Raw genomic sequence first — 25,247 nt, forward strand, 5'->3', positions numbered from 1 at the left:
GTGGGGCCTTCACCATCCTTTCGCTCAGCCCATTCGCCCTTTCTTGCCCTACATACTGAACTGTCCAGCCCTAACTACCTTCTTTTCACGAAGGTTCCCTACACCTTCTAACTCCACTTCTTCACTCACATACCCTGGCACTACCGAAGCCAGGCAGATGGGCCTTGGAGGTGGGGGAACCACAGCCAGAATTGCCAGAAGAGCTTTGGGGACCCACACATGACAAGACACACCGCTTTGTTAGCCAAGCGCAGCCAAGGTTGTGACAAATTCCCCTGGGACACTTGCTAGGAGCCGATGTGGCGGGATGTCACTGGGATTTGGGGTCTGGGAAGATCATAAGACGTACACGCAGAATCTCATGGCAAAATCCCAGGGGACTGTGAGGAGCCCTGCTTGAGACATGGATTGCCTGTTCTGGACACCTACCTCCTTGCTCCTGAGGTGGGTGTTGGGTGGGATGGGAGGGGGATACTGGCCCAGGCCCATGTCTCCTTCTCTCCACAAGGAGAGGCAAAAACCTGGGTTCACACCTACACCTGCCCCTGCTTGGTGAAGCCTTGGCAAAGTGACTTCATCCCTCCTGAGTGAGTCTGTTCTACCAAATGGAGATGGACCATGCTGGGCGACTAAACGTCATCACCTGCATATGGTAGGTACCCCACAAATGGCAGTAGATGATGTCATAACTTAAATACATTCTCCTATCCAGCGGTTCTGGAGCAGCGGCTGCTTCACGGGGCTGCAGTCATGCTCTGAGAACCTGGCCCAGGGACTGTGCAGGAACCCCCAGGAAGTATCCCTGTTCAGAGCTGTGAAGTGGATGACCAGGACTCGCCCTCCCTCCCCCTCCGGAGACCTCCAGGAACTCCTCTGGGCCCTCACTCACTCGTGTGTTCCAGGGTCCACACTGCCTGGGTGGAGATATAGTTATCTAATATCACAGCCCTGGTGAGCAGCGGGTGTGGCACTCACCCTGGCCCCCCAGGCAAGCACCCATCCTCTCTGAGCAGGGTCCAGGGCAGCTCCTTTCTTCTAAGAGCTGGGGTGTGTGAGGTGGGAGGGTGCTTGGCTTTGAAGACCTGCTGGGGAGTGTCAGGAGGAAGCATTTGCCATCTCCTCCCTGGGGAGAGAAGAAGGGAGGGTGTGGGCCATCCTTCCAAAGGTGGAGCTCTAAGCCCAAACAAGGCATTCCCCTCAGAGGCCTGCTTTTTAGGCTCAGCCACTGCAGCCACCTCTGGACAGGAAAATGTCCTAAAAGCATGAGCAAATTCTTCAAATAGAAGTTGGGGCATAGAGTAGAACCATCAGGGTCAGAATCTGATCTGTCAGGAGTCCTGTCCGGCCTCCTAATAATAGAAGATCTGCAGGTCTGTGGGTGACCCTGCAACCTAGAGGAACGCCAAGGACAAAGACCAGAGCTGAGTCTGGCCCTACTTTCTGATAAAGCGGGCCTCAAAGCACAGAGGCCTCAGTTGAAAGCTTCGCATTCTTCTAATACCGGGATTCTCTAACTCCAGTATGCTGAGCCCCACTCCCAAAGGTCTGATTCAGGGGGCCTGGGGTGGAATCCTCAGATTTGCTGGGAACAAGTTCCCATTGCCAATGCTGCTGGTCAAGGACCACACCACAAGAACTGCTTTAGGGGATGGGATGACCTGATCCTGGTACGAGCAGATACTGAAGTAATGACAACTCAGAACGAACATTCCAGAGAGCCAAAAACACAACTCAGACACAAACTACAGTGAGCTCGTTCCCAGTGTCCAACTCTGACACCACCCAGAAGAACCACAGAGCAGGTCCCAGGTCACGGCTGCTTCCAGTGGCTGGCCCAGAACCTTCCACTGAGATCTCTAGAAGAATCTTCCACCAACAAACAATGCCACATCCAAACAAAAGTCAGTTAACAGATGTCAGAATGACCTGAGCTGAGCTCTGTGGGAATGTGGCTTCCCATCTTTGTGGGTGCCTCCCCTCTCCCCGATGGCCCCTGTGACTCACAACAGGGACTGACACTTCCCTACAGCCCCTCACCCCCATCTCACCATCCTAGTTGCAAGCAGACTACGGACCCCAAAAAAGAAACCACTGCCTTGGCCTCTAAGAATCTGGCCTAGTGGGCAGAGATTGATTTACTGAAATCCTTACTGAACACATATGCTCCAGGGTTAGGGGACAGAAAGGCTCTTGTCCACAGGGGCCTTCCAGTTCAGGAGCAGTGGGTGACTGACAAGGAAGGAGGTCGGGTATTTCTCTGCCCTGCACACAGCTGGTAGAGAGAGAAGGTCGAGGGGAGGGGAGCACAGAGACACACACCTGACCCAGTCTGGGGAGGAAAGTTGAGCCAGGTATGGGAGAGGACAATCTGCAGAGAGAAGCCAGAAGGTGAGGCTGGACCAAAGTGGAGAGTGCCGGAGGTGAGACAGACAAGGAGGCCTCAGGGTATGTAAGGGTTTCTGCGGCCACCCCAAGGAGCTCATCCCTACTCAGAGCAGCAGGGAAGGCTGACGATTCTACTAAGGTTGGCTCCTAGACGAGAAACAAGCACAGGGTCCCCCTACCCTCCAGTGTGGGCATGTCCTCCGAGCCATATAAGTGGCAACTTTAGAGAAGGTGACCAGAGACCCCTTTGGTTGGGGCAGATGGTGACTTGGCAAGCAAGGAAGGGCTTCAAGGGCCATGGAGGGCTGAAAGGGCAGGTGCTTTGAAGAGGAAGCTCTGCAGATGGTGCCCTTTTGGTCTTGGACAGATCAAGGGCTTTGGTGGGTCCCAGCTCTTGAGGGAGGCTCTGATATAGAAAGGTCAGCCCCAGAAGCGCCGAGATCACTAAGCCAGCGACTAGGCAAGGAGTCTTCGAGCCTGCCTGGAGGGAGCAGAGGAGAAAAGAGCGGTGCTAGTGGCAGGCACTAGACCCTGCCGTATGTCTGGGTTGCTGAACGGCGGCCAGCCATGGGTTAAGGAACCAGATTCTAGATGACAATAAAAATAACTGCCACCCCTTGCATGGTGCTTATTATGAGTCAGGCACGCCTCTTAGCACTTCAACTTTCAGAACACATGTAATCCTCACAAGCATCCTTAGAGTTAGTTACCATTATTATCCCCATTTTTAAGAGTAAGAAACTAAGGCGCATAGAAACTCAGTAATTCTCATGGTCACACCCCTGGGAGTGGCAGGATCAGGGGCAATGACCCTGAACCTTCACCACAAATTCCTTGAGCTAGGAGAGCTCTTAGAGGTCAATCGACCCAACTCCCTTATCTTACGGAGGGGAAACTGAGGCCAAGAGAGACTGAGTGGTCTGTTCAATGGTACTAAGCTGGTTAGTTTAGCATCATGGGATCAGGAATCCAAAGAATAACTTAGTGAAGATGGTTTGGTAGACCACAGGACCAGGAGCTGGGAGAATAGGCTCAAATAACCCTCTGGCTATCTGCTGGTCCTCAGCCACCCCTGCTCACTACCTTCATTTCCACCTCATCCTTGCCTCTATCCTATGCCTTCAGTGTACACATAGACACCACTTAGCACCCTGGTCTCTCATTTCCTTGCCCCTAATCCTAGTGACCTCTACCTCCACTCAGCTTTAGCTGTTCATTCATCACCAGGGCTTGGACCCCCCAATCCCTACATCCCTCCCCCAGCTTGGCCACAGTCTCCCATTCTTCTAGCTCCTTCATCTCTACACTCTCAAGCTTTTCCGAGACTTCCAGAGCTACACTTTCTTCAGGCCCACAGGCCACTGCCTGTCCACTGCTCCCCATCCCGGGTCCCATGGACCACCCTCTCAGCAGTACTCTCTTTATCACCACTTTTACCTTTGTCTTCCACCTGGTGATTCTGATGAGCAACCAGAGTTGAGAACTCAAAGAAGGAGGCCTGACACTTACTGACCTTGAAGCCATGTCCACTCCTCCCTGGCCCTCCATGCCCCAGGTTCTGTGCCTTCATAGACGTTGGCACATGGTAGGCCACATCTGTATTTTTTGAGTGAATGGATATGCATTCCTAGGGCTTGTCCCAAGTACCAGTGGAGGCGAGAATGTCCATTTAATGAACTCCAACTATGCAGAAGTTTTTCATTTATGTTTTTTCATCTAACCCTCTCATCTCCCAGTGCCTGTGAGGTGGGGATAAATATCTCTACTTTACACATGGGAAACTGGATCTCACTGAGGCGTAGTGAATTGCCTGGGGCCGCAAAGCTTTTGCTTGGTAGATCTGGGCTTAGAGATCTTCTGGTACCAAGTCTTTCCTTCTCTCCTCTGATATAAGTCTTTGACCCAGAGAGGGTAGAGCTGAAGCAAGCGCCATCTTTCTGGCCACTGGTTCCCCATGGACCCCTGATTGTCCTGGCAGCAGCTTTAGATCTGGTACACTTGAGCCAACAAGGTGAAGTGAACTGCCTGGGGTCACACAGCCATTGCTTGGCAAAGTGGGGCCCCGAGATCAGCATATCTGATCCAAGGCCTGAGCAGATCTGGGTTACTGCACACTGGTTTTGAATCTTATGGACGGGAGCTCCAAGGAGCAGCTGGTTCCAAGGTAGGATAACCCTCAGCCCTCTACCCCTTTCAGAAGATTAAGGTTTTAATTAAGGTTTTCCCCCATTCCCCTCTAACTTTGGGATTGCTTTCATTTGACATTCCTTCCAGTGCACCAGTCCGGAACAGAAGTGCTTGATGCTGCTGATCGACCAGTTTCATAAAAGGAATCCAGTTTCCTCTGCACTCACGAAAAGCTGTTAGCCCCTGGCGAGTTTCCAGGGCCTGCACTCCAGTGATGCAGCCAGACATCGGGAGAGGGATGCCAAAGCCCTTGGGCACAGAGAGGAGTCAGCTGGGCTGAGAGATTAAAATCGAAAGGGGTTCTTGCCAGCAATACCACCAAGCAACATCCTGTCCTTAAAAAAGAGGCTTCCCACTGAGATGCCCTGAAACCTGGCTGAAGGCTCTAACACAGCTGTGCAGGGACAGAGATGTGGTACCAAACTGACATTTCCTGACCCCAGTGAGGACAGAGAAATGGAGAAACACTGACCAACAGTCTGTCAGGCTTCCAGCCTCAGCTGGGCTCTTTACCAGCAAGTGCCCTGGGGCAAGAAGGCACCTGCCCTCTGTGAGCCTCAGTTTCCTCATCTGTAAAATGGGAACCATAACCTCTCCCTAAAGGGCAACTGGCTGTTTGGCAATCTATAAAGCTTGGGGCTGATCACTATCCTCTTTAAACCAAAGATTGGGGTTTTTCAAACCTCTCTACACAAAGGTAGCTCTCATGTGACTACAGGTAGTTAGGGATGGAAAGAAGGAACAATGGACTGTCTGGACCTGGAGTCTAGATTCTGGGATTCAGTCCTGACTTCTCTGTCAACAATCTTTCATGACTTCAGAGGTGCTTTGAAGCCCTGAACTTTGTTCATTCCTCTCTCTGGGCCTCAGTCTCCCCTTCTGTACAATAAGGAGGTTGGAGGAGGTGTCTCTAAGAGCCCATCAGGCTAAGTCAGCCAAAGACTCCATTGCAAAAAAGCAGGTCCCTCCAAGTGTCAGCAGAGTCCACGTGGATGGGGCCACAGGACTGGCCCTGCGCACCCTCACCATTAATCTGCTTCACACTCATTCCAGAACATTCGTGGCTGCTGTATAAAGGGCAAGCTTCCAGCAACAGCCTCTTCAGTGTTTGGCAGTGAGTCACTCCCACTGGAGGTCAAGTTCTCTTTGTGCCTCTGCCTGGGGACTGGGAAACAGAGGTGGGAAGCTGAGGACCCTTCTTGTCAGGGAAAAGCTGGCCTTGTTTGAATGACTACAGACTACTTCTGCTTTTCAAGCACCTCTGAAAATATCCCTCTCGGCGCATAAACTGTATAGCTTGCAAAGCTCTTTGAAATTCATGACTCATCTGATTTTGGCAGGAGGTCTGCAGGATGGGCTTGGGAAGGGTTATTGTTGCCATTTTATAGGGGCGGAAGCTGCAGCTCAGAGAAGTGAGGTGACTTGGCCAAGGTCGCACAGCTAATGCACGGAGTGGTCTCTCCCATGGAGTGGCCTCTCCTTCCCAGGGAAAAATGGGGCAGAGCCTCGGAAAGGCAAGTGCAGAGCTGGCGTGGAAATCGGGTCTGGTGGTTCCCAGCACTGCTCTGCTCCACCTCCCTCACCCCACCCCGCCACTGGCAGAAGGGGCGTGTCCTCCCCAACTACTCTCACCGAGGTCTGCCTGCTCACCCACCTCACACATTTCCCTGAGGATCTGCTCACAGTTGTTTCTCTTTCTTTATCTTGGGCTCCTAAGCAAACCTGGACTGTATCATCTTGTGGGGAAGCTCCAAGGACCAAGAGCACACACAGGAGAAGACTGGAAAGTAGGGACTATAAAGAGATGAGGGAAAAAAGTAAGAAACCATTCTGCACTCAGCTGAGTGGAGAAAGCTTTTTAAAAGATTTGCTAATATCCACTGTTTGTAAAAACGTGTGGAAATTTTCAAAGCGGTTGGAGGAACTAGAAATTAGAACAGGCTTTCTGGAGGTCAGTTTATCTCAACGTTTTAAATGTCCCAGAAATTCTACTTCTAGAAATCTATCGTTGAAGATGCACACCTAGGTGGAAAGGTGTTGGCTGTGATACCAAAAAGCTGTAAACATTCACTAATTTACCATCTATGCACCCGACAAGAACATCATGGCCCATTAATAAGAACGAAGTCAATCAAGATCTCAAAGATCTGTTGTAAAGTGAAAAATGCAAAATATCTACCTAGTATGAGGACATTAGGTTTAAAGGTACTGAGGAAGGTCTGGGCAGATGAACATTACACAGAAAGCCGGACTTGACTTGGAAAAGAAAATGGATTTAGAGGAATTGGGTAAAGCAGCCCTTTTCTTTCTTTTTTTTTTTACTATATGTAATTTAACTTCTCTTTTCCTTGCAACAACAGCAAGCCTCAGAACACCAAGTATTGATGTATATTTGTAAATCATTAAAACAAACAAAAACTAAAAAAAAAACCACCCAATCCACAGTGACTTTGGTAATCTTCATTCCAAGCCGGCTTCTCCCCAAATTCTCCTCACAGGAGAAACACTCTTGGTGGCACCCCATGATTTTAGATCATCACTAGGGTCGGCAGCAAGAACAACACGTCTCCAGGGTGGGTGAGGGAATAAGCCACATGATTTAGCCAAAAGGCACAATGGAAGGGAAGGTTCCACTCCTGAGCTGTGTGAGTTGGAGGTCTTCACCAGCCCCACGCACAGTTGAATACCTCGGCAGCTCCAAGGCCTGGAACAGTGCCCAGCCTGATGGAGCTGTCTCGCCCCTTGCCTGGAGGTGGGTGAGGGGCGCCTCCCAGCGGCGTGTACCTCTGAGAAGCGCTGCACATCCTGGGTCAGCGTGCCCACCCGTCTCCACTGGTAGTGCTTCAGCAACTTCAGGATGGCTGGATTCACCGCGTTATCTGATGGGACCGTCCGAAAGAAGTAAGGGTATTTCTTCTTATCTGCTAGAACAGGCGTGGTGGCAGCAAAGGAGAGCTGAAAAACACAAAAGAGACAGCATTTTACTGAGGGGAACCTCATAGCTGTGGGCTCAGGATCTTTCCTAAGGGAACAGAGGTCTTTAGTTCTCACTTGAGGTACAAACACACAGGCAAAATACTTTTAACCTTCTTACTGCAAAAATAACTTGTTACAATTGAAGAGGCTTTTAAAAATGTAAAATAAGGAGAAAGAAACTTCGTTAATGTTGTCGTCTGCCTCCTTCAGATCCTTTCTCCGTGCATGGCGATGAACTAAAAAAAGATTCTTGAGATCATTCTGTATACGCACTTGAACTGTTTGTTTATTCCCTCATTAAATATTGTCTTAAAAGCATTTAACCATCCTGTTAAAACTTCTTGCAAACATTTTATCATGTAAACTTTTTAATAGTTCCATAATATTCTAGCATCTGAACATACTGTAATGTACTACATTGTGTTTAATTTGGGGACATTTAGACTATTTCTAATTTGTCATGATTATCCTATTCTACAAGCACCTTTGTGCTTAGCATTTTTCCCCTATATTTCAGGCTTTTTCCATAGGGTAGAGTCTAGGATGTGAAATTTCCCAGAGAAGGAATGTGAGCTTTTAAAGACATGGGATGATTTGAGAGAATAGCACTGAAACATGTATATTACCATATGTAAAATACATAACCAGTGCATGTTCGTTACATGAAGCAGGGCACCCAAAGTCAGTGTGCTGGGACAACCCAGAGGGATAGCGTAGGGAGGGAAGTGGGATGGGGTTTCAGGATGAGGGGCACACATGTATACCTGTGGCTGATTCAAGTCGATGCATGGCAAAAACCAGCACAATATTCTAAAGTAATTATCCTTCAATTAAAATAAAGAAATTAATTTTAAAAATAAAGACTTCATACTTATTTCCAAAAAGGATTGCATCAATTTGCACACCCACTAGCCAGGTATAACTACAGAGGATCAATCTTACCACATTCTTGTCAACAGAAATAAAACATCTTTCTATCTAATTTATTAATGATTTATTACTGAAAAACTGGAATCATATTGCATTCATTGGTTATACATTATGTTGAACCTTTTTCTATGTGGCTGATTACTAGTTATAAGTCCTATTTTAGGAATTGCTTTTTCATGTCTCTTGTTTATTTTTTGAGTGGTATTCTAATGCTTTCCTTATCAAATTTAATGAAGACTGTTATACATACAGCATTCAAACTCAACTATTACAGGTGCTGCAAACACCCCAGCTTGTTTGCTTTTACATTTCGTGTGTGTATATTCTAATTTACAGTCAGCAGTCAAATCTGTCCATCTTTCCCTTTATTAGTCCTTCTTTTTCTTTTAAGTACCTGTGAGTTGCTAAATTGGATTTTAATTATCTGTTCTACAGGGCCCAGCATAAATGTCACCTCTTCTATAACATTTCTTCTGATCTCTGCTTTCTCTTCCCCTCAGCCTCATCCACAGAAGGTGGTTATCAAATGTTTTGATCTTTGCAGTGTGATGGTGGAAAAATGGTATCTTCTTGTAGTTCTGATTTGCATTTACCTTATTAAGAGTGAGGTTGAGGATCTCTCTGATGTTGAAGAACAATTTGCAGTATCTTTCTGGAAAGTATTCACATCCTTTGCTTGTTTTCCAATTGGACTTTGAGTCTTTCCCTTACTGGTTAGCAGAAGTGATCTTACTGGTTAGCAGAAGTAAGGAGATTAGCCCTTTGTGATATAAGTGGCTAATTCACCCTCAGTCTATATCTTTTCTTTTGATGTTTCTCATGATGTCTTTTGCCATACAGAGGTGTTTGTGTGTGTGTGTGTGGCTGCATTTATTAATTTTTTTCCTTTCTGTTTTCAGGCTTTATGTCATATTTAGAAAATTTTTTCTCAATCTGAGATTGTACAAGAATCCCTCCGTGGTGCCTTCTAGTCTGTCTGTCATCCTCCCCTGTCTGTCCTCCCAGGTCGTGGCCTGGTGAGGGAGGAGGAAGATTCGGTACCCGCATGTGATGAGCGCTGACCCAACTGATGGTTAGGCTTTATACGATCCCGTAGCCCCTGACAAATCATTTTGTTTTTCATGTGTCTCAGTTCAGTTCAGTTCAGTCGCTCAGTCATGTCTGACTCTTTGCGACCCCATGAATCACAGCACGCCAGGCCTCCCTGTCCATCACCAACTCCCAGAGTTCACTCAAACTCACGTCCGTCGAGTCAGTGATGCCATCCAGCCATCTCATCCTCTGTCGTCTCCTTCTCCTCCTGCCCCCAATCCCTCCCAGCATCAGAGTCTTTTCCAATGAGTCAACTCTTCGCATGAGGTGGCCAAAGTACTGGAGTTTCAGCTTCAGCATCATTCCTTCCAAAGAAATCCCAGGGCTGATCTCCTTCAGAATGGACTGGTTGGATCTCCTTGCAGTCCAAGGGACTCTCAAGAGCCTTCTCCAGCACCACAGTTCAAAAGCATCAATTCTTCGGCACTCAGCTTTCTTCACAGTCCAGCTCTCACATCCATACACGACCACTGGAAAAACCATAGCCTTGACTAGACGGACCTTTGTTGGCAAAGTAATGTCTCTGCTTTTGAATATGCTATCTAGGTTGGTCATAATTTTCCTTAGCAAGTATTTAATAAACTCTTGTATAGTTTTTTTGTTGTTGATGGGTACCGACAGCTCCAGAATTTTGTGACCACTGCCATGGTTATGTGTGCGCATCACTTGTTAACGCTACTTGGTTTAGTTTAACCTTCTTCAGTATGCTTCATTTACTAAACTTTGTGCTCAGCATACCTAAATATTGTTTTATTTTTGGCCATGCTGCACAACTTTCAGGATCTTAGTTCCCTGACCAGGATTGAACTCATGCCCTCAGTAGTGAAAGTGGGGAGTCCTAACCACTGGACCACCAGGGAATTCCCAATACTATTTTTAAAAAGTAGTATTTCTTTCCTTCTTTTGTTTCATTTACATCTTTGATCCAGAGAGGGCATGGCTGAAGCAAGATCTCTCTTTGCTGCCACCAGCTTTCTCCCCCAACGTTTGCTATTCCAGCAGCTCTAGATTCAATATGCTCAGAGTCCAACTTCAGCATCTTGGGAAGAAACATCCTGGCACCCCCAGCCCCCAGTTGAAGTTGCTTTGCTGCTTTTCCTGTGACCGGAGGAAGCACTTCTTCCCCCCAAGACTTCAGCAGAGCAGGGCAGTGGCAATCTTGTCCCTTTGGTGACCTGGCTCAGGCAGTAGATTGCCATTACCTAGGGTCCTCGGATCTCCTCGGTTCACTTGGCAGCCTCAACAGGTCCCACTTGTTGGAGATGAACACACAATAACCCATCAGCTGTCACCGGAGCTAGAGAGCACCTATAGAAACCAATTTCCAAGATCCCCACAGAGACAGGACATCATCCCAAGCTTGGCTGAGGTCAAGGATAGATCAACTGTTAAAAAAATTGGGGGGTAGAGTAAGCCCCAATAGGGATTACCCAGAGAGAGGAAATCCCAGCTGGACACAATGAGGACACTCACATCCAGAGTTGTCCAGCAAGGGCAGGCCTGCTGACAGAAGCAGTGAGATCCCTGTGTCTGGAAGTGTGCAAATGGAGGCTAGCCCGTGGCCCAGAAAAAACACAGAAGGGCTTCACAGTGTCTGAGAACTCCTGAAAACCTGTAGGAAAACACCTGTGGGGCATGCATATGCATACAGACACACACATTTTTCTGAAAAGAGGATCCATGGCTGCCATCAGATTTACAACAAGGATCTTACAACCAAACAAAGTGAGCACATCTGCCTGAAGGTGATACTTAGGTCCCATAGCGATGTAAGAAATAGAAGCTGTCTACAGTCTGCTCAGACCCAGTATCTGTGATTCTTCTCTCAAGATTAAAACAACATTTTCAGTTTCCTATGGTCAGTGTAAGAAGGAGCTATTAAAAAATCAGGGAGACACTATTTCAGGACCTGGGATGGTATATGTACAATTGCATCCCCAAAAATGCTTATCTAATACAATTTGGAAAATATTGGTTTTCTGATGTGATTTCTGAATCACACTCTGGTTGATACTTTGCTGTTATTGTCCCATTAGTTCCAGGTCCACAATTAATTGTTGCTTGAACAACCTCATATGTTTGCCCTGTAGGTAATTACAGTGGTTACTGTTCAGTGAATAAATGGCCCATTGTGTTTACAATGGGCTTGGAGTACAATATATGCCCCGGGTCTAAATCATGTTGGGTGCAAAATATTAACTGGCACTGACATTTTCTGCACCACTTGAGATAATGCACACTTTGATTAGATTGCTTTGCATCACTGTTCTTCTAGCTTTAGCCTCCTAAAACTTTCTTCTATCGGCAAAGGCTGCAGGCGCTGGGTAGCACTGCTGAACTTCGGAACTGAAGGAACCTGAGAAATCCTCTAGTTCTGGGGTTCTCTCCCTACTCTGGCTACAGACTGGAATCACATGAGGAGATTTTTTTAAATACTGATGACTTGGTCCCACTCCAAACCAAGTGAATCAGAATCTCTGGGCATAGAGCCCAGGTATCAGTATTATTTAAAAACTTCCCAAGGTGATTATGGAGCCCAACGAAGGTTGAGAATCACTGATACAGCTCAACAGCCCTGGTTTTGAATAAGCAGACTGAGGTCTTGAAATGGAAAGACACCGATATACCCATCAAAGTTAGTAAGAGGTAGAAACAGAATTCAAATGCAGGGCTAATGGACTCTAACACCTGTGTTCTTTCTTCCTCTGATGGCTGTCCTCTGCTGCCTGTGTGCCAGGCTTTCCTCCTCCAGCACAGTCACCCAGTTTCTGCAACATGTGGCCTGTCAGCATCAGGACCCCATTCAAAGATCCAATCTCCTGCCTCATTTCACATAGCCAAGTCCATTTCTAAACAGACTGTGATTGAGGTTTCAAGTTAATCCCTACCAAGGATTATTTCAGAGAGTACTTTTAAATTTATTTTCCAGTTTCATTATCATTTTTAGTTTTATCGCATTGTTTTGAGAATTTGGTGTATACAGTGTCTGCTTTTGGAATTTATTGAGATATTTTTTTTGGTGGCTTATTATATAATCAATTTTTGTGAAAGTTCCATGGTAGCCAGAAAAATAGATGCAGTCTCTAGTTGTAAGCTATAAAATTCTTTATCAAATTTTGGTGCATAAGAGATATAACCCAACTAACCAATTATCTTATTAACATATGCTTTGTATTTTTGTCTACTTGACCTATCAAAGACTGAGAGGTACGTTGAGTTTTTTCTATTGTCTCTGACAATTTCTCCATGTTACTCAAATGTTTTGCTTTTTACATTTTGATTTTATGTTTTGAAGATAACAATTACATCGTTATTTTTCAGCAATGTATATATACACCTTTCCCTAGTGCAAACAGCAGGTACTTACCAGATAATCAATGAATGATTTGAGGATTAAAATATTTATCAAAATAAAATAACCCTGTTTGTCATTTATTGCTGTTTGTTTCATATGATATCTTGCTGAATCTTAATACTGAATTAATATCTTGATATGAATATTGAAACCCTTTATTTTTTGTTTGCATTTACCTGTCATAGCTCTGATTCTCTTTTCATTTGTATTCCATTAAGATTGTTTTTAAGTATATTTCTTGAAATGACATGAATGGATTTTAAAATACATGCTTATTGCTGCAATAAATACTTGACATTGCATGCATTGTCTTGCTGGCAGTCTTTTTTTTTAAAAATGTTTCTTTTTGTTCCCTTTGGTATTCAGACTTCTCCATTCTTCTCCATTCTGGATATATTAATCTTGCTTTTTGTCTTAAACTGTTAGATATCTTTTCACATTCTGAAGAAGGGTGAGGGGTTGAAAATTTGCTGAGGATGACCCTCTGTTGCTTTGACGCACGGTAGAATATATCTGGATATAAAATTCTTGGGCTACCATTTTTCTGCTTTGAACCTACAAAGTGGTGCAGAGGAGAAATCTGAGGATAGTTTGACTGTTATTCATTTACAGGTAACTGACTTTCTCTGTTTGGATGCCTGAAGGGTTTTTTTCTTTATTCTTAGAATGTAAAAAAATTTGCCTAAATAGATGTGGATGTGGCACTCTTGATTTTATCTGGAACACAGGGAGGCCTTCAGTCTATATGCGCAAGTCTTTTAACTAAAAAACATATATATATGTGTATGTACATACATATATACATAAGTATAAACACATTATATAAATGTAGCATTTATATATAATATATAATGCTATATATTCATTATATTTATATTATATTAATATTCATATATATTCTTGCCTCTCCACTAGAATACTTGATTATCTATGTGTTGTCTTTTATTCCCCAAATCTATATCTGTAGTATTTTTTCTATGATTTCACATCTTGGTCCTTCTCCTCTGCATTCTGAAAGACCATCTTATTTTATCTCTTATTAGAGGGTACCTGAAAATTCAGTTTCACTAATTTCTGGTAAAAGGGCCGTATCATCCACAGTCCCAGTGACAGAGCACCAGGGTTCTCATTTCTTCACATACTAACCACCATTTGGTATTACCTGACTTTCTACCTTTTTGCTTATCTTTCAGGGATAAGGTAGCTCTTTATTAATAATTGATTCTGCAGCCCCCTGAACATAATGTGGTTGAGTAGCTGTACAGATAGGCCATTCAAGTTCTTTATTCAGTGGGTTTGCTTTTCAAGTCACTTTTAGTGTTGCTGTCCTTGCCATATTTTTTATTGTTACTGATTTCTTCCATTTTCTAGTAATTTTTTAATGATCAGAACCCTTTTTGCTCCATCCTATCTCATGTTTCATGGAGACCATGTCTTTCCTGCATATGACTGAAGCTGCCGGAAGTCTTTCTAAAGTTTTTTTCTTTATCCTACAATAGCTCATCTTCAGAGCTGGACTCTTCCTCTACTTCTGGGTATTGTGAGTCTTCAGTTATTTTTGCAGTATTTTTTCAAAGTCCGAATGTTAGGTATTTTCTATGTACTCATCCTCAAAAGCATGGCAGGTATTTTGAGAGGTGGCCTATTAAGAGATAATACATGGATTGCCCATGGCCCTATTTTCTGTCTGTTTACATTATAACTGAGTATTTTTTTCTCAGAAAACTGAGGAACAAGTATTTGAGCACAGATTTTGGTGTCTAGTACACTCCCACCTTACATAGTTCTGTATTAATGAGTGCCTTATTTTCTGATTCTCTGGATCAACACAGTACACCAAATTTCTGTCATGCATTGCTGCCAGGAATTTTCTTTTCTGCCTATAAAATTTTACTTTGGAGATTTCTGTTTAAACTTCTTGTGCTCTCCTGTCTACCCTCTATCTAGCTTTTTCTAGGAATTTATAGCTCTGTTTGAATTTAGAAAGATATATGAAAATGAAGAGAAAAAAAGCATCTTGATTGCCTCAAGGATCAGCAGCTGTGACTACAGGCATAGTTGTCCAAATTTCTGATTGGATGGTAATGAATTTGCCTGCAATGCAGGAGACCCAGGTTCAATCCCTGGGTCAGGAAGATCCCCTGAAGAAGGAAATGGCAACCCACTACAGTATTCTTGCCTGGGAAATCCTATAGACAGAGGAGCCTGGTGGGCTACGGTTCATGGGGTTGCAAAAGTCGAACATGACTAAGTGTTACCCAAGGAAGGAAGGATCTGGGTCCCTAATAGATTCTGGGGGTTGGGAGGTGGGGAGAGAAAAGTCTATTATTTTACAGGGCAGCTGTAGTTTTAGGCAGCAAGTTTCCGAGTGCCAAGAGACAACATTTGGTAGAATTTTTTCAAGCATATCCCATCTACTTTATAATCAGCAAAGCTTCCAAACATCTAGACTGTCAGTAAGTCTTAGAGTCCCTTAGTTCTTTGAGGTAGGATTTACTATCCATTTTACAGCTAAATAAACCATGACCCAGAAAAGCGACACAATCCATGCAAGTTCAATGCAGGAAAATGTAATTTTGACTTCATATCTGGTTGCCTTTCTTTTTTTTAAATAAATTTTAATTAATTAACTTATTTATAATTGCACTGGCTCTTCATTGCTGCACATGGGCCTTTTATAGTTTAGTTGTTATGACTCTGCAACCCCATGGATTCCAGCACACCAGTTTTCCCTGTCCTTCACTGTCTCCAGTTTACTCAAACTCATGTCCATTGAGTCAGTGACACCATCCAATCATCGTGTCCTCTGACACCCCCTTCTCCTCTTGGCCTCAATCTTTCCCAGCATCAGGGTCTTTTCTAATGAGTCAGCTCTTCCCATCAGGTGGCTCAAGTATTGATGCTTCAGCATCAGTCCATCCAATGAATATTCAGGGTTAACTTCCTTTAGGATTGACTGGTTTGATCTCCTTGCTGTTCAAGGGACTCTCAAGAGTCTTCTCCAGCACCACAAATCAAAAGCATCAATTCTTTGGGGCTCAGCCTTCTTTACGGTCCAACTCTCACATCTGGTTGTGGGAGTGGGGGCTCCTCTTCGTTGCAGTGCACGGACTTCTCATTCCAGTGACTTCTCTTGTTGCAGAGCACAGGCTCTAGGTGCTTGGAATCCAGCAGCTGGAGCACACAGCTTCTAGAGCACAGGCTCAATAGTTGTGGTACATGGGCTTAGCTGCTCCGCAGCATGTGGGGTCTTTTCAGACCGGAGTCAAACCTGTGTCCTCTGCACTGGTATGAAGATTCTTAACCACTTAACCAGAGAAGTCCTGGTTCTCTTTCTTCAACCAGCTCTGACCCATCAGTCCAAGATGAGGTGGGGCAATGACCCAAGGCTTGCTCTCTCTTCTGAGACCCACTAGCACAGGGAAAAAACTGCTTATTTCAAGGCTTTCAGGGTTTCTCAAATATAGCTGGTATCTATGGTGGGCATGGTTGGTCCTGGGAAATTCTAGGGGACACACCCTTAACCAGAAAATTAGAACAAAAGGCAGCCATCAGCATCTCTCTCTGAGTTCTGGCTTGCCGTGGAATATTCTGTAAAAGTTTAGGGTTAGTGTATGGAACTGTGCGTCTCTTTCACATTAAGGGCCCAGAGGTAGAGAGATCAGGAGAGTGAAGACAACTATTCAGGCACTTCAGGGAGCTGGAAAGCCAGGCTTACCCTTGTCTCTATGGCTTTGAGAGCAAAGCAGAGCATTTCCCCTCTGTGGGTGTCTGTTTTTCTCATCTCTAAAAATGATGGGTCGAACCAAAGACTTGAAAGTTTCCTTCATCTGTATACCACACAACTCTATACTTCTCTCTCCAACAATTGAGGAGAATGATTAAAGAGTTGGTTAGTTTTGTGTGGGTGTGTGTTTCATTTGATCTGATTTATTCTGATAATTGCCATTGTGTTTCACTTCTCTTCTGCAGATTCAAGCCTAGCTGAAAAATGTAAATACACCTCCCAATTTCAGGGTCTTTATTAAACTCTCAGCCACTGATGAATTCTTCTCTAAATGTAATGCCTTCTTTACCTGGTTTGGGGCCTCTGGGTTTAACTTGTCTGCAGAAATAAACCATTTTTCAAGTGGAAAATCTAACCAAGAGCAGCCCGGGTTGCTAAATCTTAGGTGAGAAGTGTGGGCCAGATGCCAGGGGGGAGAAGATGATTGAGGCTTGCTCTTTTCTCCACTTGGTTTAATCTTCTTCCATGGGTTTGCTGACTGTTTCTGTAATTAAATGAGGGAGGTATTTGTCATCTAGGGTTCCTTTCAGCCAAGATGAATGGAATGCAACTTTCTCAGGAAGCTTCTGACAAAACCCTATTTGTGGCCAGTGCCAGGACATATACAAAGGCTCCAGGCTGTGTGCATTGGGAACTGGGGTCCACTTCAGATCTGCGCCAGGTCACCGCTGCGCCCAAGCCCTGGCGAAAAACTGTTTGGACACAAAGTGCCTCAACACAGATGCCTGTGAGACTAATGTGATGTGGGGTGGCCACAAAGCATTTTCCAAGTTAAGGAGGGAAAATGAAAGCCTGGCATTTGGGCGAGTTTCTGTGGCCCACTCCAATAAGGCTTGCTGAGCAGCATATGCAGGCTGGCTCTGGGGCTTGAAACGTCTTCTGGAATCCCCTGGGGACAATCACCCGCCTTCTTATTGATGAAATTTAGTGCTAATCACTCAGAGATGCACAGCAGCTGAGTTGTTATCACCCATGTCCATTGTCATGTCCTTAAAAACTGGGGACTTGCAACAATTCCTGCTGGAGGCAGGGAGGGCATAACAGTGTTTGCTCCTCGTGGAGAGACTGAAGCTCAGAAAAGACACAATGCCGTGCCCAAGGCCCCATGAGCAGCAAGGGGCAACGCTGGGATTTGAACTCAGATATTTTGCCTTCTTCAAGGTATTGCCTAGTGAGCACCTGCCTTGGGGCCAGTTGTGTGTGGGGCTTGACGTGAAGGGTTCACTTTGTCACTGAATGTGCGAAACCACCATATGGCACAGACATTATTTTGATCTGCATTTTTCGATGAAGCAACTGAGGCTCAAAGAGGCTAAGCCACTTGCACGTCATTACAGATCAAGTGACTGGCAAAGCAGGGAGACTAATATCACCAGCTTCCATTCCACAGACTGTTATGCTTCTTCTGTGTGATGAACAACTTCCAAAATTCATTTCCTGCTTTAGTCTAACTTTGATCTTCACAAAACCCCACGATACAGAGTAGACTTTATTGCCCTAATTTTATAGATGAGGAAACGGAAGCTCAGAGAGATAAGTGACTTGCTCAGAGTCACATGTGAGCAAGTAGCAAGGTTAGGGCTCAAACTTGGGACTTTTCTTCTTGAAATCTGGTTCATCTCTCCATCAAAAAGGCTGCTTTTTAGGAAGGCACCCAGGTACAATATGGGAAAGCAAGTGGGACCATTTAAGAGAAAGCAGAAGAAAAAAAAAGATTTGCTTAAAAGAAAAAAAAAACACAACAATACTAAATCCGTGGCTTATTATGCTTCAATTGCCTGTTGCTGCTGCTGCTGCTGCTGCTGCTGCTGTTGCTAAGTCGCTTCAATCGTGTCCAACTCTGTGCGACCCCATAGATGGTAGCCCACCAGGCTCCTCCGTCCATGGGATTCTCCAGGCAAGAGTACTCGAGTGGGTTGCCATTGCCCTGCTCCTCAATTGCCTGAGATGTTGCAATTCAATTATATGAAATAAAACTCAAATGTATATTTGACATTTTATTGAAGATCAAATTCTTCACATTTTTCTTTTTAAACTTTTATTAGGATTATAAACTACATGTATAAGTATATAAAATATATATGTTCAGTTCAAGGAGTAATGATAAAATCAATATTCAACTGTCAATCACCCAGTTTAAGAGAAAAGCTTTTATTTATGTGTAAATATTAAATTGTAAAGTAACTTAATTTTTTGCTCTTTAAGATACATTTTTTTCCCATGTGCCATTCTGCGACTTTTATTTCCTTCTTTACTCCCCTCTACTATATTTCTATCATTGTCTTACATAAAGAAGTTTGCAAAACAAATATTACTTCCTCAAATCCTTTTTTTCCTCCTTTAGAGTAAAAAGCTGTAGTTAAGTAGAGAAAGAGCACAACCAAGCCAGTGCTGAGAAAGCAGTATGGTCCATGGGGTAAGAATTCTGAGTTCCAGCTTGGACAGGCTGGGACTGAATGCCGGCCACACCACTCACTACGTGACTACAGGAACATTACTTCACCTTTGGGGATCTGTCCCCACTAAACCAGGGTGACAAGCCCCCTCCCCAATCTTAGGGCTATTCTGAGGCTCTGAATGCACAGGCATCCAATTAATGATTGTTAATGTTAGATCACAGTTTCTAGACTGAGAAGTTATGAGAACTGGATGGTATTGCTTACAATTAAGAAAAGCCTTTTAACTGACGAAATACTTTCCTTCAATAATACCTCAACCCCATGAGGGCAGAATGGAGGAGAGTTTACCCATTTTAACATGCAAAACCTCAGAGAATGGAAGGGTCTGCTCACAGTAATGTGGCTACTACCAGGCTGAGACATAATTCTAACTCATAATTAGGATCTAATTCTAAATCCTAACCTAGCAACTTAAAAATGTCTTGTTAATTGGAGGATCCTTGGTGGTCCAGTGGTTAAGACTCTATGCTTCCAATGAATGGGGCATAGTCTCCATCCTTGGACAGGGAACTAAGTTCCCACATGCCAGGCAGCGTGGCCAATTAATAAATAAAATCACTTTAAAAATGTCTTGTTAATTTTTAAAAAGTAATGATTGTTTTGTTTGTCTAACTGTGCATAATTAGAACATATGTCTTTAATTTTTCTTAAACTTCTGGTTAGATGCTTCATTCACTTCTCCCTTACAGCTGTGTAGGTGACAAATGCAGGAAATTAACAAATTACAATAGAAGACTGGTTTCTTCAGTTCCTTTGCACTTTGCCTTCAGCTGATGTCTTTAAGGGTAAGAAGCACTTGTGTGTGATCACAGCTGTGAAGCCAACTGCCTTTTAATTACCACACTGCAAAAATCATGTCTCCTCATGTCAATTTAGCACCTCTAATTAGTCGATAAGTTACATCACATCTATGGAGGGGGAAAGGTGTGCTGGGGCCCAGCTCGATGCTTGCAGTGGGAGAAGATACAGCAGCATTCCCATCTGCTGAATCCTCCCATCTCTTTAGAACCAGCTCCTACTCATCTGTCCAGGGCTGCTCACAGCCACCTGCTCCATGAAGGCTTCCCTGCTATCCCTCAGCTCTTCCAGCACTGTTTCCTTCCCTTCCTTTGGAGTGCTGAGAAGTGATTGATAGCTAGGCCCATTTCACTGACTGGTCTGTGTGCATTTTGTGGGCTGTCTCCAATCCTCTCTGTAGTTATGAGAGAAAAGAAAACAGAAGTGGACAGAGGAGGCAACAGGATCACAAGAGGCCTCCGTGCTTGCCTTCCAGACAAGAACTCACCATGGTTTTCACACAGAATGGGGCTCAGGAGGAAAGCAAGCACTGATTTCTGTGGCTGAGAAAAACATGGTTTTAGCTGGGCTTGTGATCTTGGAGCATCTAAAGAGAGTCCAGGCAAAGCTCTGGGCTGTAGGACTCTACTCAGGAATCACTTGACCAGGACAGGCCAAGACTCCTGAGGGGACCCTGCAACACCTGCCCCACCAACACAAAGACAGAGAGTCCACAAAAAGGTCAGGAGGGTGGAGGTCACTGGGCATCTCAAAGCCCAGACAACTGGGCTTTAAAGGAAGGGGTCACTGTAGGTTCTATTTACAATTGTGAGCCAACACCTCCCAGAACCAAGGAAGGAGAAGCAGAATGCTGGACTTTAGACCTCTCAGATTTGCTTCATGATCAGTCCTGGGGAAACTGAGTAAGTTAAATCAAGATAAAAGATTCTAAGGTGCTTTCCAAGAATGTGAAGTCTTCTTCAGGGGGACAGAGAAGGTCATCCTGGACCAGTGAGCCTGCGGCTAGGACACAAGGAAAGCAGTGTGACTATGGAACAATCAAGACCCAGCTCTTCCAGTGTAAGCTGCATGCCCACCAGCAATCCATTAAACCTCAGTCTTCCTACCTATGAAATGGAAAGAATAAGTCCTGTCAACTCTCCAGGGCTCTTTTTTTTTTTTGAAATGAGAACTTAACTGTGAAAATGTTCTACAGGAAGTAGGTCCTTGTGCTAATGGAACATGAGGGTTACAATACCCACTTAGTCAGCTCATCCATCACCTTTTTCTACCACTCTAGCCTCCTTTCTCACTCTCACTCTCCAGCCTTTTACTTTCCAAAGCATACCAGGCTCTCTCTCATTCCCCCACAAAGAAGCCTTCCTAAACACCTCCCTATACCTCCAGTCCGAGCCAAGTGCACCTCCCCACCCCCATCAGATCTATCACACTGAACCGTAACTGCATCCTTACTTCCCTCCATAAGACAGTAAGATAACAAGCACTCAAGTTGTTACATAAGAAGCACACAAATATTAATACTTGTTAAAAAATAAGAAAGCTCAGATCAAAGTATGACTTTCAGGGAGGCTAATATGAACCAATAAAGAAGAAATATTTAGTAATAAGGTATACAAGAATGAATCACAATCTTGCTAAGTACTGAGTTCCCCGTCACTGGAGGTATTCAAGGAAATCTTGAGGATCGTCCGCCAGGGTCAAGGATGGGATTCTCAAACCAGCAAGGAGTTTGCATGTGATGGTGTTATGTTTTATGTGAATTGGTGGCACACCCAATGGTTTTAGGTGAGCCCCAATCTAATATTTTATATCTTAATAGGTATTTTTTCTCTTTATTTACTTTTATACTTCTTCTTAGTAAATGATCCTGATTTTCCATCCATGGTATTTAAATGAAAGATTGAGTTGATTTAAAGGAAAATACTAAATAAATTAATAATACAAGTGGTATGGCGATTTGGCAAAATCAAGAAAGTGGCAGCTAAATGAGGTCTGGGAAACATGTGTTAAGCAGTCTGACAAGAGTATATGGCCCTTGGAAATAAACACCTACTCAAATCCTCATCACTTTCCACTACATTAAACCATAATACGAATTTAAACAATATAGACTGAGCTAGATTCTTACCTCGAGACTGGAGAATGGGCACCATCAGAAGTACCAAAAAGAGGGTGGATCTCTCAGATGAAATTAATTATATAGAAAAAAAGAGAAATATCTGTAGAAGTAGAAGTGGCCTAAGAGTGTTGCCATATTTAGAAATGTTGGGGACACACATGTACTAAAAATTTATTCTTTATTTACCTGAAATTCAAATTTAACTGAGTGTCCTATAATCTATCTGGTAATCCTAAGTAATCATCTAAGCCAGAGATGATAAATAGGCTTGAGCCTATGTGACATCCTTAACAGGCTGACAGTGGCTGGCGAGAGAGATGGGTTAAACCAGTAAAGAGCATGTGGCAATCAGTTCGTTATGTCTGCAATTAGCACAGGATGGGGGAAATAATGGCACCAATTCATTAATTTATCTGCCATCCTGGACTTGTCCAACTCCTCATTTTACACAGTGAGGACCAGGGAAGACAAGGGACTTGCCCAGGCTCACAGCACAAGTCCACAGCTGGGCTGAGCCAAACTCATTTGCCGCTCCATGCTGCCTGCTTGGAATCAAAACAGAATGCGACCAACGCCATGATTATGTAATTTCCGACCACACTCAGTAACGATGCCCACCCACATAGTCAGTCAGAATGCACACGGCCAGCCAGTCCCTCCACCTGATCCAGCTTACCATCATGACTACATTTGAATGCCCCAGAATAACACAAACAATGCGAAACAAAATCCATTTAAACTAAGACAATTCTGTTTAAGGAGAGGTGGCTGAGATAGAAAGCACTCAGGGGTCTGAACAACCATGCCTCTCATGTGCTATCTTGGGGTGCTCAGTAGTACAGTTTCACATTTGACAATTTGCCTTATTACAAAGCAGATATTTCACCTACTGTTCATTGAATTGGATGGAATCTAACTAAATTTGTGTCTTCTCTATCTTTCTGTTCTCTTATATTTCTGGGCCTGAGGTTCCTTACTGCTAAAATAAGGAGACTGCACCAGGTGGATTTTTAGTTCAGCTCTAAAATTTCATGATTTTGTAATTCTATGCTTAATTTACAAACCAAGGCTAAATTCTCTCTTCAGGCGAGAAAATAAAAATCACTGGACTAGAGACGTCGCCAGAAGGGTTTTAAGCCAGCCTCTTTCACAAAGAGAATTATTTAGTCTAATTGCTTTATGTCTCCATTTAGATACCAGGCTTTTACTTTCTGCTCTTCTTAATCAAGTTCATTTATTAGTATTCTCATTCATTCAATAAAGCTGTATTTTCTAGAAAAATTAGAGATGCACTTTCATTTTGACCTAGAAATTCCACTTCTAGGAATTCATCCCCAGCTTACACTCACACAAATACGGCATGTGACCAAGGTTATTCCAAGAGGTTGGCAATAACCTAAACGTCCATCAATAGGGGACCTGCTATACAAATTACAGTGCATGCGTGCTAAGTCGCTTCAGTAGTGTCCAACTTTTTGCAGCACTATGGACTGTAGCCCATCAGGCTTCTCTGTCCATGGGATTCTCCAGGCAAGAATACTAGAGTGGGTTGCTATGCCCTCCTCCAGGGGATCTTCCTGACCCAGGGGTTGAATCCAAGTCTCCTGTGGCTCCTGCACTGTAGGCTGACTCTTTACCGCTGAGCTACCGGAGAAGCCCACAAATTATAGTATATTCACACAAAGAAGTGCTCTGCAGCTGTAACAAGAATAAGCAATGTCTTTAGTGATAAAACAGTAAGCTCCAGGAAAATTAAGTGAGAAAGCAACTTGCCAAATAGCATATATACAGTATGTTCACTTTTACATAAGGAGAAAGAAAAATAAACACACACGCACGTGCATTTGTGCTTATTTTACATAAGGAGAAAGAAAAATAAACACACACGCACATGCATTTGTGCTTATTTGCAACAAGAAACACTAGAAGAATAAGTTTGAAACTAACAAAAATTGTTATCTACCGAGGTGGCATGGAATAAGAGGGATGTTAGATTGGAGCCAAGAATTCTCTGCTTGTCGAATAGTCTTGACTATAGAGTCATATAAAAGTTGTAAACATTTTACATGCTTTCCCAGAGGTCATACATTCAATTTAAAACATAACACCAAAAATAGGCATTTAAACACACATCTGTTTTGAAGCAATTCAATAAATCGTAATCAAATTCAGCTGAAATTAACGACACTGAACTCATCCAACTGGATATGTACAAAGATTGTGTGTTAGCTGGAATTCTCCAAGAAACTATTGCAGGATAAGCTGAAATGGTACAATTATTCAGATGAAGGAGAGAAATAAATATTTTAAAATGCCTTAAACCGTATTTTGCAATCACTTAGCTTAGTAAGAGAGGATCTGAGAAACAGTAACTCTAGATAGGTTAGTTTGGAATGCACCTAACAGGAAACATCAATCACAGGAAAGTTAATTTAATTAAATGTAAATTAACTTTTAAAAATTTAATTTAAAATTTTGTTTATATTTTAAAAATAAAATTAATTAACAATAGGGAAAACATCAAACCCTGAAAACTGAAAATAAAGGCACTTTAGAGTATACAAATTTTTTTTTAAGTATATAAAGTTATTAATGTAATCACATGGAGAAAAATCTGTAAAGGGACTTTTGGACACATCTTTATTGACCAAATAAGGAGGGCTCTAGTCTCTCCCCACCCCAAACCCCACAGAGATTCATAGCTTTTTACTGTGAGAATATTCAAACCTACAAAAATTTGAAGAAACAGTACAATGAATATCATATGTCCTTCACCACTCACTATTTCCCGTGTCTGCTTTCTTTCTCTATAAATACATACATATATATGAATATATATGCACACAGACACACATATACATAGAGATACACTTCTGTTTTCAATACATTTGAAGTTAACTTATAGACATTTTGACAATTTACTCCTAAATAGTTCAGAATGCATCTCCTCATAATGACATTCTCCTATATCATTACAGCATTATTATCACACTAATGAAAATGAACAGTAATTCAATATTATCTAATGTATAGTCCACATTCAGATTTCTTCAATTTCCCAAATATGCCCTTTACATTTTAAACATTCAGGTTCCCATCGACACATGAGCCTTGCCTTTGATTGTTACATATTTTTTTCAATCTCTTTTCATCTAAACC

General features: G+C 43.4%; 1 protein-coding gene across 1 annotated transcript in view; it reads right to left on the reverse strand.

Annotated features, from left to right (window-relative positions):
* Nucleotides 1-25,247, reverse strand: part of GABBR2 (gamma-aminobutyric acid type B receptor subunit 2) — a 369,323-nt gene that overhangs the window by 212,806 nt on the left and 131,270 nt on the right. The window contains exon 3 of the mRNA XM_024996226.1: nt 7,357-7,527. Coding sequence (XP_024851994.1) covers nt 7,357-7,527 — 171 coding nt within the window. The remainder of the gene's footprint in view (nt 1-7,356; nt 7,528-25,247) is intronic.

Source organism: Bos taurus, chromosome 8 (assembly GCF_002263795.3).
Source record: "Bos taurus isolate L1 Dominette 01449 registration number 42190680 breed Hereford chromosome 8, ARS-UCD2.0, whole genome shotgun sequence".
Lineage (NCBI taxonomy): Eukaryota > Metazoa > Chordata > Mammalia > Artiodactyla > Bovidae > Bos > Bos taurus.